The sequence below is a fragment of the Diabrotica undecimpunctata genome, chromosome 9 (genome assembly GCF_040954645.1).
Source record: "Diabrotica undecimpunctata isolate CICGRU chromosome 9, icDiaUnde3, whole genome shotgun sequence".
Taxonomy (NCBI): domain Eukaryota; kingdom Metazoa; phylum Arthropoda; class Insecta; order Coleoptera; family Chrysomelidae; genus Diabrotica; species Diabrotica undecimpunctata.
This window is the reverse complement of record NC_092811.1, coordinates 104,608,410-104,635,481: the sequence shown is the minus strand read 5'-3', so window position 1 is coordinate 104,635,481 and position 27,072 is coordinate 104,608,410. Positions and strand designations below refer to the sequence as shown.

Genomic DNA, 27,072 nt, shown 5'->3' with positions numbered 1-27,072 from the left:
ATCATTCTTATTTTACTTCTTTTTAATTATTACAAGGAGTTGAACTTACTACGATTTAAATGGAAAATTGTTTATAACTTTGTAAATACCCTATATAGCATAATAAAACTTTATATTGTTGTGATGGAGATGGAGAAGTGAAGAATATTTCAAATATAAAATAAAATACAGGGTGTTCCATTTAAAAAAAATCATAGTTTGGTCTGCCACTATGTTATCGAACACCCTGTAACATTCTAACTATTGTAATATGAATGTCAAAGTTGCCTACAATTTTTGTCATTACCTTTTATTGCTATCTATTATTATAGCGGATCTACTGAGATTTAGATTTATTATCACACTAATCAATCTTCTGTTAAGCTTATTAAATGGCCCTTTTATAACCAGAAGCCGGAGTTTCGGATGTACAAAACTGTTAGAAACAGCTGCTTATCTAAAAAATATGTAAAAATAGTTATAAATTATGGATATAGGTTTGATAAAATTCATGGACGTAAAAGAGCATGTTTCCACTCAAAACTTGAATGCATTTCAATGAAGAATACATTAATTTACAATGAAGCTGGAATGATCCCTGACGTTGGTGAGATATTTGAATCGCTTGCAATGAATAAGCCAAATCCAAGTAATGCACATTCCATATTAGTTTTAACTTTATTGAGACTGAGTAAATAAATTTCTAATTATGAAGATAGCGTAACCTTTGTTTTATTAGTTGCCGTTTTTTACGATGTTCTATATTCAGAATATTGCATATTTTCAAAATAGCTTTCAGAGAAAATAAATTAAAATGCTTTTAGAAAGAAGAAATTAAGTAACTACTTAGGTATGTGATAACAAAAATACTGCCACGCCACGAGAGAAGTACCACGAGGCAAGAGATATAAAATAGAAAATGAGATTTTGTTATATTCTCTTTATTAAAATAGCAATAAAACACTTATAATAACTATAATAAGACATTCAAACTGCTGAAATAATATACAAAATAACAAACTTGAATCGTCTTTTAATAAATTTACAAATGTAAACCTTTGAGTTATGCAACCCAACATACGTCAATCAAACCATAGATTTAATTCTCTAATCCAGTCTCAACTATCTATAAGTAAATTTAGTAATTATTATGCAAGCAATTCTTATAGTAAATTTAGTTTTTGCTATGCTGTGTAAGTTTATTTGACAATCAAGTATAGTTTAATCCCACATACAGTTTTAGAACCTCTGTACAAGAATAATGTTTCTTATTCTGTGGTATTTTTGAAAATGTCAACAAGTGATATGACAACTGGCATCTTGTATAAATAATGTATTGTGTTTCCTTTTCGATAGCATGTTTACGTTTTCCCGCTCTAAATGTTTATCGGATTATTTCTATTTGCTTATTAATTTGAAATTGGCACAATGAGCCATATTAACACATTATACATAGACATTAGTAAACCAGTTGAAGATACCCAACAACCTCGGACGCCAAAAAAATCAAAACCGTTAACTGAAGAGTGTACTACTCCATGTTCTGTTAAATTAAAACCATTAAAAAGTAGTGTTTTTAACAAGAAATATTTAGAAATGAGCCCGAAAAAACAATCTGTAAATAAAACGCCTGAGAAACCTTCAAAAAGATTAGTTGTATCTATTGAAAGAACACCTGAGGCTCACATTGAATTTAGCCAAGAGCTGAAGAAAGTATTAAATGAGCGGAATGTTTTAACGTCTAAAACAAGAAAAACAGTATTTGATGCTTTAGATGAAATAAAGATAAAAGGTAATTTAAAATAATAGTTTTTAAATTGTCCAATGTGTAAATAATTTATAGATGACTTTAAGAAAAGTTATCACCTTGTAGTTCAATACATCTCCTTTGTTTCTTCGTTAAACATACTTGTTGCAATGGATTTATTACACTTTTCCTCTATTCTTAAACATTTCCAATGTCTATTGCAGAGACTTATGTGCTGATTTTAGGACACAGTTTTGAGCTGATGATCTTCACTTCCTTTTTAGGTGTTTTTGTATTTTTTGAGTTTGTTCTGTTCCGCATAGCTCTGTGTAGTAGGCTTAAATGCTTCATATAATTTATTCTTTTCAATTTTTGTCCACTACTTTTGCATCTATAATTTTATTCATTTTGGTTCTTCATAGTTTTTTACCCACTAGATTACTAAACTAAAAAAGGTAACTGTTTAAATTTGTGCCTATTACCTTTTTTTTCCTCTATCTGTTTTTATTTTAGTTTTAATATACTTGGTATATTTAATTTTTTCTTTTTATCTTCTTCATTAAGTACTCTTCCATTTTAAATGTCTTGTTCTACTATTCTAGTTACATGTATTTCAAGTCCAAATAGAATAAGAAACGGCATAAAAACCGGAAATTTGGGGAGAAGCTCATTAAGTTACAAAATTGATTATTGTTTTTTATGTGAAATGTCTTAGTATTTTGAACTAATTTATTGCTTTTTTCTCAAAAATGATTAAAATTATTTGTTTAAACATAATCACTCAAAAGTTTCAATGAAACCAAAAATTTTAATTCTATCATCAGGAATCACCCAGAAGGTGCTGCCTATAACAAAATATAAAGTAATAAATAAAATAATATTGCTTGTCATAAGAACTGATATTAAAAACCCAACCAAATATGAGCATAACTTATACAAATGTTTACTTCAAAAATAAACTTGCTGACCTAAACAAATTCTGGACTTTCTTTAAGTCAAAATATAAGAATAGTGGAATTCCCATAGAAATGACATTAAACAACTCCAAGTTTATTACACCTTTTGATATTGCTAGTGCCTTTGCTAAATATTTTGCATCAGTGTATGATACATTTGACTGTACACATTGTCATTCTCAAAGTACTGAGTGGGGTTCTTTTACCTTTAAATATATCACAGAATTATATGTTGTAAATAGTATTAAAAAACTTAAACCCAAAAAATCTACAGGCCCTGATGAAATACCACCCTATATCTATAAGGGAATGGCAGAACCCTTGGTTAAACCTCTGGCGTTTTTGTTTAATATGTGGATTGAACAGGAATATTTTCCAGATATTTTAAAAGTGGCAAAAATTACATTCAAAACTACAGGCCTATCAGCCTGTTAAATAGTATTGCTAAGATTTTTGAAAGTATTCTTTATGATGATATATATGTGCATGTTAAGAGAAAAATCAGCAAATTTCAGCATGGTTTTGTAAGAGACAAATCAACAGTAACTAATCTCTGTGTTCTCTCTGAACATATTGCTAAGGCTATTGAGGCAGGGGAATAGTTGGATGTTCTGTATACTGATTGTGAAAAAGCATTTGATAAGGTAAATCACAGTATTCTTTTAAATAAACTGGTACAGTTTGGTTTCTCAAGAAAAGCTTTTAATTTATTAAAATCTTATTTGTCAGATAGAAAGAATATAGTACAAGTAGGCAATTGCTTTTCTCACCAATATGTGTCATCCTCAGGAGTCCCACAGGGGAGCAAACTAGGACCATTGCTCTTTATTTTATTTATTAATGACTTGCCAGACTGTATTAAATCTTTTAACAGCAAAATGTATGCCAATGATTTTAAACTTTTTAAAACAATCTCTATAAGAAAGATGCAGTTAAAGATTCAAAAATGACTCTTAATGTTAAAAAGTGTGCAGTAGTTTCATATACGCGAAAACTCAATAGTGTTATTGAAGATTATCATTAGAGATGTGTAGTTCACCATCGAAATAGTTCAAATGAATGATTCTTTCAACTGAACTAATTGAACTAGTTCATTAATTTTCATGGAACTAGTTCACTGCGAACGATTTGCATTATAAATTGTGTCTCAACTTTTAAATGAATGAATGAGATCATATATTTATTCTTTTGTGAATGGGATGGACTGACTAGTTTTAAAAAAAGAAATGCCGATTAGCCTCAGATAACAGATAATAATTCTTATGAATGTGACATAAACATAAACAGTCTTATCTTAATGTCATAATGGATCTTATGTCCATGTATTGGCTTGGACGTTGTCATGCTGTGTTGTTTCTCGTATTGTATTTTGAAATAAAAATTGTTAGTTGTGGTTAAAATGATTGATGCATTTACATCAAATATAATTTTATGTAAAAGTGAGAATGAAAATGTGTTATTTAATGTTCCTAGAAAATTCACTGATTTTTTTTTGTAAAGGTTCTTTTAGAAATAACCTAATTATAGATACCAATGAGTTTAAATATACGTAAATATAAAAATAAATCATACGTGAACCATATTTATATTTAAAACGGTTAATAAAAAACAAATCTTAATAATTTTTTGCAAATAAAAAAAATGTTATTTGCAAAACATTTGAGAAATAAATTTAAAACATTTAAACCTGAACATAAGATCGAAAGAAATGGTTCCGAACCCGAACTACTTGTACGGTAGTGAAAGACTGACTGAAAACCAAAGAAAACGTTCGGCCGGCGCAGAGAACTAGTTCGTAGCAGTTCGTAGTTCTCTGGCCGGCGCGAGCTTGTGTGATGATAAGACGAAACATCTGGCAACCAGTTATGTTAGGGTTGAATTTCAATTTCGGTCCTACAAATAGTTCTTTCGCGAACTAGTTCACTGAACTAGTTCATTTTTGTGAAATAGTTCTCTTGAACTAGTTCGTCTAAAAGAACTAATAAGCACACCACTAATTATCATATCAGTGATGATCTAGTTGAGAGAGTGAGTGTTATGAAGGAGCTTGGAGTTAAATTCCAAATCAACATGAAGTTCAATGTACACTTTTATGAAATAACTAATAGAGCTTATCATGCTTTGGGTTTTGTCAGTAGAAATAGCAGAAATTTCAGAATAAGCACAATTATTATAAAACTCTATAATGCCCTGGTGAGACCACATATAGAAATATGCTTCAATCATTTGGTCTCCTACTACATTTTCAAGCTCAGAAATGATTGAAAAAGTGCAAAAACAATTTTTAAGATTTCTATATGTAAGGAAAAATAAGAAATATCCATATATGGTCTCATACAGGGTAATGTTAGACTCATTTCAGTTGCAGTCACTTGCCAGTAGAATAAACAGTCAGGCCATTCGAGTAGAGTAGAGTAAATTTTTATTTGCATAAATTTTTAAACATAATTGAGCAAATAATGTCACATTATTAATTACAGATTAAAAAAATATATATTGACATCACACATTTAAAATATATTAACATTACAAATTAAATATGCTGATCAAGGAGAAGGATAGGCCAGGTACTCCGCCACAGTATATGGCTCAATGTCAACTAGGTGTTGAAAAACCTTTCTTTTAAAAGCTCTATAGTGTGTTTCCTGTTGAATGTCAGATGGTAGACTATTATAAAATTTAACTGTCATAGACAATCTGTGAAGTGGCAAATTCAAATTAAGGCTTGTATTATATTCATAATTGGGAAGCAGGTGACAAAACAAAGAAAAAATTTTAAAAACAAACATATTACATTAAAATATATAGATGGCTGAGAAAGTGAGTATATTGAATGATTTGAATCAGCCTCTACAGGATTCTCCTACCTTCAATCCTAAGATTATGTTCATATAAGTACTTGATTGTTAACAGTATTAAGTACCCAAGAATAGGTTAAGGATAACTAACCTAGATTTATTCTTTACAAATTAATATAGAAACATATTACCAATAAACAATATGTTAAACATTTGTAATGAAGTATATAATAGACTGGCTCATGTGGATATATTTAATATAAAAAGCTGTGAACTTAAGACATTGCTTACTCATCAGCATTAGGTTTAAGGGGTTTATTGTATTTTTTTCTTATTGTATTATTAATGTTCATTTCTTTAATTCATTTATTGTATTTTTGTTGTCTTAAACACTTTACATGTAATTACTATTAGTCTATAGTGTTTGTAAGATGTCTAAATAAATAAATAAATAAATAAGTTATGCCGCTGTGCTGATGCTGATATCAATTTATAAATGTACAGTGCAATTATTAGAAAAAATGAAGAAAAAAAATTCAACTTTTACAAGCTGCTTATGTCTTTTTATTAAGGCACATTTGATCCAAAGGGAATACATTTGTCCAAATAACTTTATTTGAGTATATGTCCTAATAATTATAACAATATAATATGTAAATATTAAGCCTAGGATCTTAAATTATTTGAACAAGTGAAGTTAATCAATGTTAGCAGTAAAATCTTTATATATTACAAGTCTTTTCTTCAAAACACTAAAGTTAACAGGATTTTTTTTTAGCTGAAGAAGAGAACCGATTATATAAACGAGAAAAGGCCCTTCTTGAGATTATAGAGAGTGAAACAAAATACGTTCATCAATTGGAGATGATTATAAATTTCTTTTTAAATCCTTCAGTAGACAAAAAGTTACTGAAAGTGGAAGATTTTGAAACTGTGTTTGGTAATATTTTACCAATATATAATGTCAATAAAGAATTACTGGAAGAATTGGAAAAAAGCTCAAGTAATGTTGCAAAAGCATTTTACAAGGTTGCTCCATTTTTCAAGCTATATTCTGTTTATGCCTGTGATTTTAAAAACATATTGAAAATTCTTCAGGTAAGAATATATCTTAATTTAATAAATGGTATAACAGTAATCCTGAAAAATCTCTCAGATATGTATGACTGCAAAATTTGTGAATATTGTTTAGGTACAATGGTTTTGAGTTTGTAGGTTAAACCTTCATACCATACTTTCTTGAAGGTCTTAGCTATGTCTAAAAAGATTGTAGAACAGACTTTCTTTTCTTCCAATGATTTCTCAATGAAATTAGTAGTTCTGTGTATTTTTTTTTTTTTCGTCTTTTATGATGGCGGGTGAAACACCCTCCTCAGCGGTGAATTACCGGCCGGATCGCCCTGATTGGGACGCAACATCGGCACGACATTCACCCGATCTTTCATTCACGAACAATTCTCACGCATTCTTCTAGCACTTTCTCACTACCGGAATTCTTTTCTCCCTCTATTCCCCCCTGTTCATGTTTAATTTCATCCCTTCTCATTCTGCCTTATCTTCTTGCTTGGTTCTGGGCACCCTGCCTACCTTCGGGTCGCCTTTCTTCTTGTTCCTTTCTTTCCAATGTTCTCCTCACATATCTCTGAACTGCTCTCCACCGATCTGACGACCTAAGCATCTCCTTCACCAGTTCCGTGACTTGCACCCTACTTCGTAGCTCTCTCTCAAGCAGACTCCTCTCACTTATCCATCTGTCACATACCAATAGAGTGTGTGAGACAGTGTCCGATATTTCACAATACAGGCATTTGTCATTTTCTGCCTTTCCAAATATGTAAAGGTGTGCTCTGAAGCAACCATGTCCTGTGAGCATCTGCGTCAGGAAATAATCCAAACGTCGGTGCCCGCAATCCATCCATCTTCTCAGATTAGGAATCAATGACTTCATCCACCCTTCTCATCTCATCCCATTCCTCTTGCCACACTATTATAGACCTCTCCCTTTCTTCTTTTTTTTAAACGTTCTGTTGCTATGTCTTCATTTCTTCTCTCGTATATCCTTCCTCTTTCCTTCACTAGCACATGCATCGGAATATACCTGGTGATAACTCCTAACGCCTCGGCAGAGACTGTTCTTTATGCACACGCCACCCTCAAAACTGCAGAACTCCACACAGGCGCAGCGTAGAGGACGATCGATAGTTTTGTGTACCTGATCAAATACAGAATGTTTATTTCTAAAGCCAAATTGGTGGTTTAGAATCACTTTTTTCTCTTCTATGATTGGTTTCATTATTTTTAGCAGTAGTTCCTCAAACAGATTCCAAGTCACTGTTAAAAGTGATATTGGCCTACATAAGGAGACTTCATTAGGTAATTTCAGTGGTTTTGGTTTCATTTCAGCTATCTTCCATAAATTTGGGACAGATCTTAATCTAAATGCAGCAATAATTAGGTTTGTTATACCAATACCAAAGATACAATTGAACTACACTACATGAACTGAAGTGGTGTGTATAGACTGTGATGCTTCCTATATCGAAAGAATATATAGATTAGTGTTGTGTCAATCGTTCATTTTAAGAGGACCCAATCAATCAGTGACCGACTCCGAATACGATCAAATCATTTCAATCGTTCGTTCGTTTCAATATTTTTCGTTGCCGTTTAAAATAAATAACGAGTAACCGATTGATTGAGCTGAATCGACTGAAAACCGAGAGCATTGCTTACGGTTTTTCATATGTGTATTCACCTTCACCTAAATTATTGGAATATCACGTTTATTTTATCACCTAAATATATATTTTTTTAACATTTAAGTTCGTACAGATTCTTCTTATCCGCGTTGCTATAATTTATGTTTTGTTTTTAGTTTCTTTAATGTAAGTCAAAAATAATTATAAATTTATATGGGAATACGTGCCGGAAAGGCGTGCAAATAGATATTTTATGATTTTAACTACCTACTAACTATTAACAACACGAGCGAAAGCAATCTTTGGGTCCGATAGAATATTTTCCAATTGCAATACTCCCGCTCTGTAGCTAACTTGCTGCCTTGCACGTAATTCTTAATTCCATATTTAGTATTTTAATAGTTAACAAACATATTGATGGCATTATATAAAATATCGTAAAAATTTTTTATGCAATTAATATCTGATTCATCTAATACTGTTCCAAGGAATTGAGGCTAAATATTTATTTAAAACTTGGTAATTACATTTTTTTAAAATCATGATAGAAGACATCATATTTAAGAAACAAATTTAAATTTTCTACATGTAACAATATAGTATAAACTGAATGATAAAAAAATATTCAATAGAATATCAGTTGAAATCGACAAAACTGCATCCCTCTGAGTACACAAAACTAGATCTAAAAATTTATAATTAAGGTTAGGCAAAGCGTTTACTTGTGACATATTTTGAAAATTGTCATAAGTACAAATAATATTTGCTGGATAGTGATGCAGACACTCAACTGTAATACCATTATTAAGATTATCCCAGGATGCCTCAGGTAGGTTGTAGTCACCACAAATACAGAATTCACAATCACTGAATCTATTCGCTAAGTCCAACATACAGCTGGAGTGCTCCTCATATACTGACCCAGATGACCGTGGAGGACAGTACACAGCACCAATGACTAACTTTTTAGTGCCATACATTACCCGTGTAAAAATATGTTCCACAGAGGAATCGATAGGCTTAACCATCATTGAATGAAGACGCTTATGGACAGCAATAAGAACACCACCACCACGAGTCTCTGCTAGTTTGTGTCCCTCTAATGTCTATACACATTAAAGTCACTCAATCCCAATTCAGCACATAAGATTCTAGATGTAAACCATGTTTCAATAATAATAATAACATCATAACTAGAGAGACTCACAGCATGTCTGAAATTCTGAAATTTGGTGCACATACCGCCAACATTCTGAAAATATAAATTCAATGATCGTTTTTTGAATTATTGGATTTACTGACAATGATTTTAGGTACCCCATTAAAATACTTGATTTTTAAGTCATTCTCACCCGCTGTTTTTCTTAATTCTAACTGCTGATCACTTTATCACGCTGTAAAGGAGTAAGATCAGCTCCAGTGCGCAAATTAGAATCCATTAAAGCTCTACGATGTTTTAAACATGCTATACCTATTGCTGAAACAATAAATGCGATTTTAAGAGGTCTTGGTTTATCTGTTAGTCGACCATGACGAAAAGCTTTAAAGGTGCTGTTCATTCTTCTTCTTCTTCTACGGCACTACAGCCCGAAATGAGCCTTGGCCTGTTCTGTTCATTACATCTATTTTATTGAGAATTCCTTGGACCTCATTTCTATTGTGTTCGGCACGGATGTTAGATTCACTGGAATGGTCTTCAGGTATATTATATATAATAATATTTTTGGCCCTCCGGGTTCTGTCTTGTATCTCCCCAAAAACTGAATCGGTACCTTTGACATCTGCATAATTTTGAATGTTACCATTTCCAGCACTAATTACTGATTTGTTGCCATAACCACATAAGTGGTCGCTTTAAATAAGGGTACTTTCATAACACCACTGAGTTCAAAAGGAACTATTTAAATTTGTATAAACTTTTTTCTAGAAGGTACTAACACTTATAATACATGCATATATTTGCATGTAAATTTCCGATTTTGAAGAATCTAAATTATGAATAATTTTATTTTAGAATGCAAGGACACTTAACCCTAACTTTGCAAAATTTGTGCAAAATCAAGAGACGCGACCAGAAGTCCAGAATAAACTATCTGCCCTTCTAATCACACCTATCCAACGAGTTCCAAGGTACAAGTTACTACTGACACAATTACTAAACCTAACAAAACCGACTGAAGATGATTATGAGAGTCTTAAAGGTATGTAGAATTTGTTTTTATATTATTTCATGAAAAGTGATAAGTGAGTCAAACAAAGACTTAACAAACATGAAAAACCATCAAGGACATTTTACTTTTATATGTGGTGATTTTAACGCCAAAACAGGAATGAAATCCAACCCTACAGAAACACCACTGGGAAACTTTGGCTTTGATGGTAGAAATGGACGTGGCGAATTACTGTTAAGGTTCATGCTACAACATGAACTATTCCAAATGAACAGTTTTTTCAAAGAGAAACCTCAGAGAATATGGACATAGCAAAGTCCTAATGGAAAAACTCAAAACGAAATAGATTTTATTATCACAGACAAAAAACACACTGTTAAAGACATCACGGTTCTTAACAGATTTGTTACCAGTAGCGATCATAGAATGGTTCGAGATAAAATAGAAATAAGCTTAAAGAAGGAGAGGTATAAGATGATTAACCCTTTCCAGCCCAATTTTTTTTTTTTCAATACATTTTGTTGAAAAAAATGTATGTTTTAGGAAACGATACAAGAAAAAATAATTGTTGATAACTTTTGTAAAAACTTTGCATCCTAGAGTCTTCAAACTAAAAAAAAATTGATCTCATTTGGAATCATCTGGCGTTGGTGGTACCTGACTTATCCATTTATAACACTTGATATAGTGGTCTGGTAAAAAATTGACTATAATAGGAAATACGTTTATATTATTGCACTTATACTATTAACAATTTAATTTTGTACATGGAAACTATAAAAACAATTTTTATTTTTGTTTAAACATAAAAAAACATTGCACTTAGAACATTTTAGTCTAGAGTAAGACTTTATACATAATTTGCACCTTGTGCGATTTTGATCATGTAGTGGCCAGTGTCTTACGCCATCAAATCGAACATCTTGCACTGATGCAGGATGCATTACTTGTCTCTTATTTGGTGTATTCTCTTGAGAAGGACGTCCTCGTTTTCTCGTGTCGGACTTTCCAGCTTTCAGTAACGCATGTTGAACTTGAGATTTGAATTGGAGAAGGGTGATGTGTTTCACTTGTTTTTGTTTGCAGTGTCTTCGGTACAGCAACCAGGAGTTGACAATATATGTGTCAATAAGATTAAATATTATTCTCAAATAGAATCTTTTTGGTTTTATTTTTATATCCATCTAAATATTATATTCTTTGACAATTGCTGGCCGTTCGATTTCTACATAGGTTTTGCTCTTGTTGCACCATCTCTTCACTTTATCAAGAGGATATTTTCCTATATAGTTCGATGCTAATATGACGGACTTGAAAGCAGTAATATTTTTTTTGCTGTCTATTTTTACATTAGAGGATCCATGACCTTTTGCCATTAGAACTTTGTCTTCTGAAAAAAGACAACCTGCTAGCCGCCCACTTCTTACAGTCCCTGCAGCAAGGAAGCCCCGTTCTTTCAGACTAATAAGCAGATGTGAACCAATTATCCGTGAAAATCTTGAAATTCATGTGGTTTGGCAGATTTCTGACCAACTTCAGTACTATTTCCCCACTAATTCCAAGACCTGATTCATCTTGGACTGCTCCTTTCCCCACATATATCTCAAAATCGTATGGTATGCCGCTGCATCCTGCTCTTGCAAAAAATTTAAGTGCCCCATTTATGAGGTTTATTTTTTATATATTGCTTTAGATTACTATGTCCTTTGAATGGTATAATACACTCATCGATGCTGTTGAATTCCTTAGGTTCTATCTTATTCATATTTTGCCGAACTTTTTCAATGAAAGGTATTACTTTATATAATTTGTCATTTTTGCTAGACGAGACTTTCGAATTATCGTTGACGTGAAAATATGCTCGCAGTTTATCAAAACGATTACGTGACATGATATCAGCTATCTTATTATATCGCGTTTCTTCTGCCCAATACATTCTATACGAAGGAACACGAACAATTCCACTCAATACATGTATGCCTAAGAACTGCTCTATCTCTGCTGCATTTGTTTCAATATTTTTACTGTCTTTTTGCACAGAATACAAGTTTGTCTGCTCAGCAAATTTTTGAATAATATTGTCATTATCACAAAACATTTTAAAATACTGGAAAGGCATATAAATATTTTCATCAACCGAAAAATCACCACTGTATTCGCTGGTTGTCTGCCCAAGTTGGTTTTTCTATGCTTTTTTTTCTTGGCATGACTTGTCTGTGGCTCTTCTGTAATTGCTTCAACAGATTTTTCTTCCATATTCTCTGTAACTTGGTTGTTCAATCTTCAACAATATTTTCCAATAATTCTTCTATTTGAGTTTCTTTAATCAGTTCTTCTTCCAAAGTCTCTTCCTCATTATCCACATCAAATTCGATATCAGAGCCGTCAAGAAGACCAACTACCTCTTCCTGGGACAGATTTTGCAATTCCCGAAAAGAAAGTTTGGTTTTGGTAGTTTTGAACACACGATCCATCTGAAATAAAAAAGTATATTGTTCTTTTGTATTTTATTGACAGAAACAAAATTCACACGACTTCCCAATGATGCCATTTGGAGACATCCACGATGGCCCAATGATTCTATTTGGATTCATTGATATTTTTAATGTTTACATAAACAATCTTGTAAATATGAGCAAACTATAATGCAAATTATCAAATAAAAACAATTTATAATACAAAACAAAACAAATAAATTTTTTCGTGTAATTACTGGTTCAACTACTCACCTTAGAATGATTTAAAATTTACAGTGAATTGATGATCGTTGTTTCACTACCAAGTTTTACATTGAAATGTGACTAACGCTTACTGATAGAATTGTGAAATAAATTAATGCAGCGTCATCTAGTAGGAAGGTGAGGCAACGCAATACCGTTCGCCAAATCGACATAAGTAATTTCCTTTGCCGATAAAGCAGAAAACATTGCTATGATCCCAAATGGGATCATCTGACTGGAAAGGATTAAAAAGAAGAACAAATCAAAACCATCGATGAAACCATCAGATGTAGATAGTTTTCAGCAATGTATTTCCGATATACTTAGTAGTCCTGAAACAGAAAATAAAGCGACTTAAATAATAAATTAACAAATGCCTTACTGGAAAGTTAAAACAAATTCTGTCCTAGAACTCAAAAAGAACCGACGAACTACAAAAATTATATAAAGAAATATTCAAAGTTTTTAGAAAAAACACTCGAAAATACAACCAAGAACAAATCGAACATACCATTGAGAACAATAGAAGTATGAAAGTATTGAGAAAAAGACTAAGAACGGGGACAAGGCAGATAATAAAGATTAAAGATAGAAATGGTCATCTTACAACCAACAGAAAGGAAACCCTTAAAATAGTTGAAGACTTCTACAAATTGCTGTACACAAGCTAACACAAAGCAGAGTATTTTCTCAAGAAAATGTCAAGAAATTGGATGAAAAGTGCTCGAGATAGAGCACAATGGACAAAAATGAGGGAGGCCTATGTTCAGCAGTGGACGCAAAGGGCTGGGTGTTGATGATAAGTGTGTATCCATTTTCCAGGCGTAAAGTTTTTATTAACTCTTGTAGCATTGCGTACTACAATGATATATTCAAGGCCAGAATCGCTCGTCGTCGAAGAGTGTTGGGAGGGGTTTTTTTTAAACATATAGAAACTATATCGTATCTTAAATCCAAGCACAATTAGATAATATGAAATTATAATTTATTATTGGACGCCACCCCTGGTTTATCCTCGAAGGGGACGAGCAAAAAAATTAAGATTTATCGAAGGTTTACAAGAAAACTATACTTTATTATTTCTTAGTAATGAACAAAAAGAAAACATTAAAAGTTATGTCATCCCAAAAGGATACCAAAATACCATTTCATGTTTACATTACCATAAACAAAAAAGCTTTGTATTGTATTAAATTAAGAATTAGTTATTTTAGAGAGTTATTTTATTATAGAAATTTGTTTACATTGAAAATAATATAGTTATTTATCAACTAGGAATAATAGAGAAATTAAACCTTTAAATAAAATTAAAACACTTCACTATATTTTCATTCTTTGAGTTCATAATTATTTCTCGTTTTCTTGATAGAAGATATAATAAAAATTGGTACAACCTGAATCTGCTCTGTTTCTTTTCTTATTTAATCGGTCAACCAAATGAAACCATTGATTCGGCTCCATCCTATATCAATCCATCACCATCCTAGATAAGAGGGGTTAGGTATTCCATAAAAAGATATCGCTACTGGGCCAGGATCTGGAATAACTCCATACCAGTATTATCTTGAGACATGTATTAGAAATATATCAGCATTATAGCCTCTCCAATAAGGGTCTAAAAATAAATATCTATCTGAAATATGGACAAGAAAAGGATTTCTTAGCTCACCTCTAAATGAGACCCACTTCGGAAACACGTCTTAACTGTTGGATGTTCTTAAGAGAAAAGAGGGAGACACTATTCTTGCGCTCTCTGAATCTGGGCGTGAGTGACAAGTTGATGAATGGGCTCATCTACCGGATATATTTGGGAATTGCAGAAGAATCCTTGAGTCGGCTACCAGTACTTGACAGATAGATGGGGTTAGTGGTTTTATTTAAAAAAAAATAATCGAAATTATAATGATTTTCTTTTAAATCTTTTGAAACGGTTACACTCTAAGGATATCATAGTGAAGTAATTATTACTGTATGTGGTTTGTTTTTTTATATTCTTAAATGATTGTAAAATATAATGAAAAATGTTTTTTAGAATGCCTAGAAAAAATTGAAGATGCCGCTGAACATATCAATAAAATAGTAGAAGACCAAGAAAACATGCAGAGGCTACTAGAATTACAGAGATCATTGAAAAGTGGAGAACCGAATATTGTAACACCAGGCAGGACCTTAGTAAAAGAAGGAATTCTCGTAAAAATGGGGACAAAAAATTGCCCGAGTGAAAAGCTGTATACAGTTTTAATGAACGATATTATTTTATTTGCTAAAACTAAAAAAGAAGAGTTACAGGTTAACTCTTTGAAATGTATGAGCATCTTTCCATTAGGAAAGTGTAAAGTTCTGGAAATTCTCGATAAGGGATGTATGAAAATTTTATGCCAAAATGATGAGCTTGTGCTTTACCATGATCAGTTTAGTGAGACGAAAATTTGGATAGAAACTCTTAAAGAAGCGATCGAAAGCCATTTGTCTGGACGAAGGACCTTGAGGAAAGACAGCTCTTCCCGAAGACCGGTAAAGAGGAAAGATATGTTTGAGTATCACGAAGTAGGAATAAGTCCTGGTCGACCATTAATTAAAAAAAGAAAAATGGTAAGTGTATGTTTTTAGTAAAATGTTTACCGTTTTTACTCATATTCCCGTAGATTTGTAGTGATATTATGACTACAAAAATTATATCAGGTATAGTGAGGGACAAGGTCTATTCGAAATTTTAAAAACCGACCTACTGGTAATCCGATATTGATACCTATTGTATACTTTTTCCATTGTCAATTTGCCAAGCGTCGGCTTTTGAGGTTCTTTGATGTCGATGCCGACCATTGGCGTGGAAATTAAGAAAAGGGATCAGTTATCAAACGCATATTTCAAGAAAAATCATATAATTTTTATTAATTTTTACATAATTATATTCAGGAAAATTTCTCAATTTTTGGGCAGAAATTGTTTAAACAATTTTTTAAACAAATTCAAAATATCACCTTTTGTGCTCCAAAAAATATTTTTTAGGTTTTTGGGTGACTCTAAATAAGATCTATGTCATTTTTCTCAAAACTTAATAGTTTTGGAGATATAAGCGATTTAAAATCCGAAAAATGCGATACCTAATATGCATTTTCGAGGCTTGAAAAATATGTAAATGAGTATTTTTGAGATTCAAGAGTATCTAAACTAAAGTATCAACATTGATTTTGGTGAGAAATCGGAGCAATATTTTCCGTAGCAGAAAAAGGTGATCTTTTGAATTTGAATTGTTTCCGGCAAAAATGTCCGGCACCCTTCAACCTTCGATTTGTTTAAACGGGGCATTTTTGAATAGGACTCTTCAAAGGACAGAATCAGTTTTTTTTTCAAATGGGAGCGGGCTCACAACACCGAATAAATAACAAATTAATTCTTTCAAATTAAAGCTTGTTAATTTTAGTGATTTATAAGAATATTGGACTTATTATTTAGTTTTTACATAAACCATAATATTTTTTTACAATTATCTGTAAATAATGGCTCATTCTGTCAGAAAATTTTAAAACATTGTCTATCCAGCAATTAAGATAGTCAACTGAAATTTAATTTTTAAACACGGCCTACTGTTAATGCACAAACAGGGTGAATCTTCAATATTTTGCTTCGAGTTAGAGATATCTGAAAAAGTTATTTGGAAAAGATGTTCCAAATATTATTTTAACCCCACATAACAAAGTTTTATGTCAAAATTCGCACTTTTACTTTTTTCATTAATTGAAGAGCTTATTTCCAGTGTCTTAAATCCAAAATTTCGATTTTTTAAATTTTCTTTTTTTAAACTTTATAGATTTCTTCAAGTCTAGAATAAAGTTATATGTACCAAAACAACTTCTTATTTACCATTTAAAAGTGCATATGAAAATTGTAAAATTGTATAATTTGTATGTTAAATTTGTATGAAAATCTGTAATTTCATGGATTTCATTATATGGATGTAAGACACTTTGGAAATAAGCTCTTCAATTGTAGTCAGGATTCTAAAACGGACAGTTGGCTGTCCCGAGATGCATCTTTAGACAGCCAATTGTAGATTTAGGATCGAGATTACAAATAATACTGAAAAACTAAAATTGCGAATTTTGTCATGAAATTTGGTATGTGCGTTTACAATAAGTGGAACAACTTTTCCAAATAAGTTTTTCCGATTTCTCTAACGCGAAGCAAAATATCGAAAATTTACCCTGTTTGTGGATTCGCAGTAAGCCGCGTTTAAAATTTAAATTTCAGATGACTATCTTAAAAAAATGTGCACTAACAACATGTATGACTGTGCAAAATGTCAAATCTGTATGTATTTTAGTAGCTGATATATAGAGTTGTCTTCATCTTAAATGCGACATACTGTATAATAATGAATACTACTGTTCAAGATGCATCGCGATAGCTGTAAAGAAATTAATTAGAAGGACTGAAAAGAATCGTCAGTGTGCCTGTAAAATTGTAAACTGTTCGCTGAATAACGTCTTTTGCAGCAGTGTCAATCCTACCCAATTTTTTATTTGGTCGCTTTCGTTTTAAGGAATGATCTGTAACTGTGCCTAATTTAATAATTGTATATATCGTCTTATACCCAATTTTTTTAATACATGAATTCTCGAAACAATTGCATTATCAGCCATCCCAATATTTTCTTTTTTCAAACACTCATACATATTTAAAACTATTCTTTGGGATTGTACGTGCAAATCTTTATTTTTTAATTCAGAGCTGTCATTAACATAATTGTCATTATTTATTGATAACACAGAAGTTGATGCATCTTAAAAAATGCCATCCTAGAAAAATATAATATTACTTATAACTTATATTACCTATACCTTATAAGCCTCCGCCTCTGCAATAGGAAATATTTTAGTGTATCGCATAGCCAGACAACAGGTGTTCATTAGAATTTATGGCTTTGCGCTTCGCGCTGTTGCCATAATGCATGAGTTTAAAATTAGTGAATATAACCTTAATACCATTATTAATATATCTGCAATTTTTCATGTTTCCAGGTAAGGTATAAAATCAATGAAATTTGGAAAAAAATAATACAATTCTTGAAACCGTTTTTGAGAACTTGGATTCTTAAAAGTTGTCTGATTTCTTAAAAGTCGATCATTATATCTATAAAAGTATTACCGCTAAATTCACCAACAGGGCAACGTCGAACGTTCAAATTCTCTCCAGACTACAATGTTGCCAATATTCGAAAATTACTTAGAATATAAGTAATATATACAAAGTTCACGGTTGCTTTAATTCATTAGTGAAGAGTCCATGTAAATATTAGTACCTAGTTAATTAATTTATATATATATATTTTTGAGAATAAGTTCATATTATTTTTTAAGAGTGTCGTTCGTTGACTAGCAATTGAATAATAACGAATAGAGAATAGAGAATATTTTTTAAATATAACCTTAGGAATTTTAGGAAATATGTCTGACAACCTTGATTTGAAAGGCGGTCTCTTTGATACCAGAATAAGACATGTTTATGTTGGAAAATTATTAGTGGATGTACTATAACACAGACCCCCAGAGAGACATTTACAGAGTTGTACTAATCTGTATCCAACATTCAAATAAAATTATGGGAGAAAGTGTTGAATTTCGAATTATTAATTTGTGTACTTAAATGTTTTTACCATTTGATCGAAATACAACTTCGTCAATGAACACTTAATATTAATATTTTATATTCGGTCCTAAAGTAACGGATAAATATAATTTCTACGTAATTATAAAGTAGATGAAAACTACTCAACCAGGTCGATTTTTACACATAAAAATATACATATACAATATACAAATGATCAGTAAATATCTATCACCGTTCTAATATAATCGAATTTACAAAAACACCAATATATTTTTTTTCACACTTTATTTGCATTAATACCTAACTTAAAAGATTTAGATGTAGCAACTAACTTCATGGTGTGAATATGCGCGTACTTCATACTGTGAATTTGGTTTTTTTTACTATTATAAATTAAATGGTATACTAGCCCCTTCGGAAATTCACATTCATTTGGAATCTTCCAGTTAGAGTTAACAGTTATTCCAACTCATCGTCATTATCGTCCTCTTCATCACTCTCCGCCAAATTAATAATAATTTTCTTCAAGGCTGGGACATTTTTCATGTAATCTCTGTCAATCTTCTTTACATGTTCTATTGCATTTTGCCAGTTTTGAGCACTGATATTTTTGAACTCTGTTTTTATAAGTTCGACAACACTTTGGGCATCTTTTGGAGATTGTTGTTCTTCCGGACATGGTTTTTTAACTGAACCCATAGCAATTCTATGGGATTCAACACACAATAATCTTAAAACCATATGTCCATTGTTAGTGGCTAATTTATCTACAATATGTTCTTTAGTTACGACTTTTGTATGAAGAACCTGTATTAGGTGTAATGATCCTCAAAATATAGGTTTCGGCTATTAAAAATTCTTGAATTTCATCCTTCCTACTCTGTTTGGTTGGAATTTTTTTAATGCATCTGGAGTGATATGATGCATTGTCAATAATATACACGCTATTTTCTTTTAAATTTGGGAGTAATGTATTCTCAAATCTCTATTCAAAAAGCGTCCCTTCGATGTCTTGGTGGTAGTCTAGAGAACTGTCTTTAATACTTTTCGAACTCAACAATAACGCATCGTTCACCCATCCATGTTGTCCTCCGCAATGTAATATGCAAATTCGCTTGCCTCTAGAATGGGGTACATATATTTGGCATTTTCTTGTACCAGGCATTTTCTTGTTCGTCCAGGCTTTATCTATCGTTTCGTGAGAATCAAACCAAGTCTCATCCAGATAATAAATTTCTCGACACTCGTTAGCATACGTGCTCATAACGTATTTCATTAGAGTATTTCGTCTACAATCGTAGACTAATTTTCGAAACCAAATTCAAGAATTCCGCTTTAATCTGTGCCTTCTAAGAATTGCAAGGCAAAACAGACGTTGATAAAGATGTTAAGAGAGACATGGGGAATCTAAAAATTGCATTCCACAACATATCTCCTCAACTAAGCAAAATTCTTAGCGAATTGGTTTCTAGTACTCGTACAGAGTATGTCGAAATAACAAGGAAAAGACAGTTAAGATTTTATTTCACGTATAGGGAGCTTGCGCATCCGTTTATACGTATTTCAGCCCAATAGTCATCATCAGAACGGCTTTCGCAAACGCTCTGAACGTAAAATAAATCTTTTCTGAGATTCTTTCTTTTAGAAATTCTTTCTAAAGAATTTTGCTTAGTTGAGGAGATATGTTGTGGAATGCAATTTTTAGATTCCCCATGTCTCTCTTAACATCTTTATCAACGTCTGTTTTGCCTTGCAATTCTTAGAAGGCACAGATTAAAGCGGAATTCTTGAATTTGGTTTCGAAAATTAGTCTACGATTTTATTATTAGATGTCGCTACATTGCATCTATACGAAGCCATGTTAGAGTTGCTTCCTAAGACAGAAAAGATTTATTTCACGTTCAGAGCGTTTGCGAAAGCCGTTCTGATGATGCCTATTGGGCTGAAATACGTATAAACGGATGCGCAAGCTCCCTATACGTGAAATAAAATCTTAACTGTCTTTTCCTTGTTATTTCGTCTACCTTTTTTGCAAACGTATACTAATATTCTATTATGCCTATCAGAAACTAGTTTTGGATGACCCGGGATTTTACCTTTTTTATCTAACGTACTTTACTATGTGGATTATATAACATTGAGTACGTTTGGTGATTATATATCATTTAAAATATAGCTTATTCAGCGTTATTATCATCACTTTTAATAATATAAAACTTTAATATAACGATTATAAAACGATAATATTAAACTTTTTTCGTTTATTGAAACTATTCTAAAGAAACTCAAGCTAAATGCTACAAAAAACTTAAAGCTGGTTGCCTACATTTGGCGCAACTTAACTATATTTACGCACACTTTTTCCCGAGACTTTCAGACATTTGGATATTAACTGAAATGTTTTTGTTATTAAGAAAATTTGTAACATTTACATAATTCGATAAATACATTTTAATGATCAACTTACCTCAACAGGGTTTTCATTCTGCAAATAATTTAAAAAAATGTTAATCATTTTGAATAAACCTTTGTGCAGTTTCATTACCTTGTGATTTAACAGCATCCTTATTCATCTAAAAATATTAACTTTTAAAGAATGTTTTATCATATGTATTAAAGAAAAACTTACCAATGCATTAGCCGATGGAACAAATTGAAAACTTTGACTATCCATAATAATAAAATTCGAAATAGAACTAACAAAAGAATTAAACAAAAATAATAAAACTATATGAAATAAAATAAACAACGCGAATAATACAAATATTTACTAAAATATGGAAAATTGTAACAACTCAATTATTATACTTTAAATATACAGGGAGAATTTTATGGGTTTAGTATATACTTCCACTATTTAGAATAATTCTTCTTTTTTCAAAGGAAGAACTCTGCAATAGTACTATATTTGAGCTATTAATACTGAGAAGTAGAAATTTTTGTATTGTAGGCTTCCGACTATGAATCTGTCAAAAGGTAACGTCTATCGACGTTAGGACGATAGTTTTTTAAATCTGTTATGTCTCCTTGTTTGTAATGAGTAGCATGTAATGACTGCATTATTCCATTGAGAAGGAGTTTTTCCTTGGTAGAGGCATTCGGTGAAAATCTTGGCCAAAGTCTGGATAATTTTATTTCCACCTAAAATCAAAAGTGAAACTGGAACAAAACCATGAAGTGGAGATATCCAGGATTGGCTAGTATACCTGTTGAATACAAAGCATGTGGTGTTCGTGTGTATCAAGGTATAAAATTTTTTTTATACCTTGATACACACGGACACCACATGCTTTGTATTTCCACCTAGTTTGATCGCTTCGATCACTACTCCGTCATCGCCAGGGGATTTTGATTTCGTATCTTGGAGCTGATCTTGCCTTTCGTCGGTGCTCTCATACATTTCGCGACAAACGGATTCGACAACCTCAAGGATTTTGGTTCTATCAGTAGTAATGTTTCCAACTTTGTTTTTTATTTTGTTCATATTTTTGTTGCCTATGTTGTTCGTATTTCGCCTCAAAACTTTTAAACTTTTGTTTTCTTTAATTATTTCTCTTGTATTGTTTTCTCTTACGCCTTTTCGGATTGGCCGGTGGATATCTTTTTTTAATTTCTTCATTGTTGTGTAGTTGTGTCGCTGACCTGACCCTCGGGAATGAGGGAAGGTGGTCCAGTCGCACTATCCATAGCTGAAATGGACCGGAGCATGTAAGGGTCACGGTCCGTGGACATATAGGTCGTATATGACCACAAAGCTAGAGGAAAATACCTTTTTAAAGAAATGCTAATAAATGCTACTAAAACCAAGAATCTGCAAATAAAGTGTTAATTAGTCTTAGAACTAAGAATCTGTAACCAAAATGTTAATTATCTTAGAACTAAGAATCTGCAAATAGGGTGTTAATTAGTCTTAGAACTAAGAATCTGTAAGAGAAGGTTATTAGTTATCACACCTAAGACTAATTAATGCAAAAAAGTAAAATTGAAAAAAAACGTGAAAAGTCCCAAAAATTTCGGAAAACAAGTGTAATTTCTAAATATCAGATTTTGTCCAAAATGCGTTAGACGTGTGTGTCGTAGTGTATTCGGGATGAATCAACAAAGACATGTAACAAAATATCAATACAAAATGAGTTATTGGCAATTTTCGACTATCGAAAATTTCATAAGTCGATGAGACTTATTACAAAGTCTAAAAGGTAAATAAGATGTTAGAAAAATAATCTAAGTTAATTTTATACCTAAAATACTTCAAAGTCCTTAAAAGAGAAAAATATTAGTAATATTTCAAAGTCCCTGAAAGAGAGTAAATATTAGAAAAATATCCTAAGTCGCTGAAAGAAATAAAGTACACTCGCGATCATAAAATCCGGGTCACCTTGAAAATCACCGATATTTCATTTTTAACGAGCTTTATCGTAAATAATAATAACACAAATACAAACTAATGCATGTTTCTTATAATTGTTGTGGTTTCCTTTGTAACAAAGAATTCCAATAGTGCCAATGTCGCGGTAAAGTGCACACTTTCCAAAATGGACGCTACCTGTAACTGCGCTTGTTTTAAATGTCTCGTTTGTGCTTCGACTTTCTGTTCAAATGCAACGGACAAACGTTTATTATTGCCATCATTAGTGTTTATTAGTTCCATTATTAGTGTTTATTTTTTGACAAAAATGCCTTTGACTGTTGAAATGGCACAAATTGTTGCACTTGTGGAAGACGGTCACACTCAACGGCAAGTCGCAAGAACTGTTGGCATAAGCCTTTCTACGGTTCAACGAGTGCTTCAAAGCTTTCAGGAGGCAAGTTTGCTAACCAGGCGACCTGGCTCTGGACGAAGAACAACGACCACGGCACTAGATGACCGTTTCCTTGTGTTTCAGTCTTTACGAAACCGGACCTCAACAGCGGTTATGCATCAAAATCGTCTAGAGGAAGTACGAAATCGCAATTTTGGTGTTGCAACAGTCAGAAGAAGACTCCGTTCTTCTTGACTATCTTCTCGGGTAATGGCTAGAAGACCGCCACTTCGAAAGGTGCCTCGAGTTGCACGAATAGCTTTTGCTCGAGAATACGCGCGTTGGGGAATTAACGATTGTAGCAAAGTGTTATTCTCAGATGAATCCCGTTTCTGCCTAACTTGATCCGATAGACGTGTAAGAGTTTGGAGGAGAACCGGTGAACGATTTTCACAAGCTTGCATTGGTCCTAGAATGCCATTTGGTGGAGGCTCGGTCATGGCTTGGGGAGGTATATCTTCCGACTTCCACACAGAATTACCCTTCATCGAAAATGGGTCCCTAACTGCACGAAGGTACATTACGGAGATTCCGGAAGAACATGTTATGCCCAACATGGCAGGGCTTGGAGAAAACGCCGTTTTTATGCAGGACAACGTGCAATCGCACGTTGCCAGGATCAGTATGTAATGCTTGGACGAAGTAGAAATTACGAGGGTAGCCTGGCCAGCTAGGTCTGCGGACCTGAATCCCATCGAACATCTCTGGGACCATTTGAAAAAACGTATTCAAACCCATACACCTCCTCCTAACAACGCACAGGAGCTTAAGGATCTGTTAGTGAGTGAGTGGAATAACATACCACAACATGAAATCCGGAGAAAAATTGAGAATATATTCCGTCGTCTAAAAGAGGTTATTAGAGCAAGGGGAGGCAATACACGATATTGGTCATTGAAATTTCACTGATTTTTTACCACGTTCTGTATTTTCCATATTTTTTCGTATGTCTGTTTTATCAATAATTTGATTTGTTTTCTGTTTTTTTCAATAAAAAGAATAAACAACCATTTTTTTTCTTTCAAAACAAACATTGATGACAAATAAAAAATACATTAGCCCAAAAAAGGTTATTACTGCACCAGAGGCAAAAATATTGAAGAAACTTGAAATTTTCAAGATGACCCGGATTTTATGATCGCGAGTGTATTATAAAATTCGTTTTATAATACTTTATTATAATAAATTATTATATTATTATAATAAAATACTCTAAGTTCCGCTCATGAACTTAGAGTATCTGAAAGAGAAATAATCTTTATCAAATTATCCTAGTCGAAAAATACCAAATTAATAAATAGGTGAAATTATCTGAAAGAGAAGTTAAAAATAACAATAATTTGCTAAGTTAAAATTCCCTGAAATATCAAATAAATCACATAAGAACCTATTCTAAGTTGATTTAAGAACTTCCCTAAGTTATTAATTCTGAAATAAATATACAAAAATTCGTCTAAGTCAAAGAGACGATTTAATTCGAAATAAAATATTTCACGAGAAATATCCTAAGTCGAAAAGCTGAAAGAAATACAATTTAAATACAAATTTCACTAAGTCTCGCTAGAGAACTTAGGAAAAATCCTGAAATAAAAAGGATAGCGGTTAGGTGTAAATAAAAGCAGAGTTTCTAGGAACTTACTCAACCAAAAGGTCTCTATTGTCAAGAAGGCTGATTCTGCGGACCCTGTCCTAACCAGAATGAATTGTTGACCATCGTGCACCTATATTTATACGAATTAAATTAGGTCAACTGCTCCATGGATCTCTGCCATTGGAGCTTGCACGATAGCCAATGCTCAATTTCGGACAATACCATTGGCTGCAATTATGTTGCCATTTGACCAATGGTAAAGCCGCAATTGAGCTGCAATTTTGGGCAATACCATTGGCTGGAATTAACGTTGCAATTTGACTAATCGTAAAGCCCGAATTTTGCTATTGGCGACAGTTGGAGCCGTATTATTTCGTCAGCTGTCTTCTTTTACCTATTAGCTCTTTGGTATTTTGTCTTAGTTTTTCTTTATGGGACAGAACGGTCGGGCAGCACTCCTTTCGATGATGATGATGATAGAAATGTATGTTGGTAACACTTTTTTAACTGTCAGCCATTTTGACAGCTGTCAGTGATTTACGTTAAGTTCGGTTTGGCATTTCAGCATGAATAGACAGATTAACCATGGAACGGTTTTGCACCACGTTTACTCTAAATGATAATATACATCCACAGACACGTCGTACAGTGCGTACAGAAGAAGCTGCTGTAGAGCCTAGCATATAGGAAGACCCGAATCAGTCTATCTGCCATCGTGCACAGCAGTTGGATACGTATCCATCCACTTTATGGATGTTGCGAAAAAGTTCTTGCTTTGTGTGCTTAGAACATCCAAGTTATTCAATCACGCAAACTGCCCTATTTGGAGTCAAGATAATCCTTAAATGTATGTTGAGGAACCATTACATCCAGAAAAACTGGCTGTTTGGTCTGCTTTATGGTCTGTTGAAATCGTACTTCTTCAAAAACGATGCTGGCCAGAACGTTACTGTTAATGGTGACCGCTATAGAGCCGTGATTACTGCCATTTTCATTCCCCAATTGAACAACCGTGATATACAGGAGCTGTCGTTTCAATAAGACCGCTCAACATGTCACACAGCTCGTGACATAATTGATTTATTGAAGAAAACATTTGGTAATCGCATAGTTTCACATTTCGGACCGTGAATTACCTCCAAGATCGTGCGATTTAACACTGCTAGACTATTTTATGTGGGAATGTGTTATTGCCGATATACGGCGACAAATATTGGAAAAAGTGGTCGGAATTGGACCTCCTAGACTACGTCAGATCGAGCCATGACGGTCATATGCCAGAAATCATATTAAAATTATAATGCCAAAAGATTAACTTTCGAATAAAGTCAATTTCATGTCAATTTATAAAAATCGTCTTTGTTTTATTCCATTTCAAAGTGCTATCTATACCTCTAAAAAAACGCTTGTTAGTAACTATGGTTGGTGATTTTGAAATGCAGAGTTTAATAATTTAATGTTTTTAGGAACCACAAACCAAGGCTTTAAAGATAGTGGCTACCGCAAGAATTTCAGGACGAAAACCAATCCTCAGAACACCCTTTGTTGAATCCACTGCCATACCAAGTGAAATGATTACCAATAATCACATTAATAATGGACCCGCTCTCAATATCGAAAAGGAAGAATTACATTCTCAACTTCCTGAAAGTAATTTAGAATCAGAATCTGAAACTCCCAGTGAAGTCGATCAACACATGTCCAAGGAGTTGCTTGTGTATGGGAAACCACACAATAACGATAATCTAAAGACTGGTTTCTTCGGTGCTGTGACTACTTCGTTAAAAAAGTTGTTTATGTTTAAAAAATGAGTGTGTGACCCCAGTTTTGTACAAATATTCGATCTGTTCTTGTATGTAATTTACTTTTAAAGATTCTAGTTTACACGTTTTAGTTTATTGCTAAATTGTTTTTATTATGTTTATATATCATATTTGTTGTAAAGTCGGCTGCTTTTTCGTAAGAACATTGTCAATTTTTAAATAAAACTTAATGTAAA

At 32.6% G+C, this 27,072-nt stretch overlaps 1 protein-coding gene across 1 annotated transcript; it reads left to right on the top strand.

Annotated features, from left to right (window-relative positions):
• The first annotated feature begins 1,287 nt into the window (after positions 1 to 1,287).
• RhoGEF4 (Rho guanine nucleotide exchange factor 4) lies at positions 1,288 to 27,072 on the top strand. Its single transcript, XM_072543965.1, has 5 exons — positions 1,288 to 1,771; positions 6,259 to 6,578; positions 10,194 to 10,380; positions 15,103 to 15,662; positions 26,540 to 27,072. The coding sequence occupies exons 1-5, from the start codon at positions 1,408 to 1,410 to the stop codon at positions 26,882 to 26,884; spliced, it is 1,776 nt and encodes a 591-aa protein (XP_072400066.1). The 5' UTR covers positions 1,288 to 1,407; the 3' UTR covers positions 26,885 to 27,072.

Bases quoted from the DNA above. Each gene is read 5' to 3' on its own strand.
- RhoGEF4 (XM_072543965.1), top strand. From the start codon at position 1,408: ATGAGCCATATTAACACATTATACATAGACATTAGTAAACCAGTTGAA. The intron at 6,579-10,193 runs GTAAGAATATAT...ATTTTATTTTAG, and splicing joins ACATATTGAAAATTCTTCAG to AATGCAAGGACACTTAACCC. The intron at 10,381-15,102 runs GTATGTAGAATT...AATGTTTTTTAG, and splicing joins TGATTATGAGAGTCTTAAAG to AATGCCTAGAAAAAATTGAA.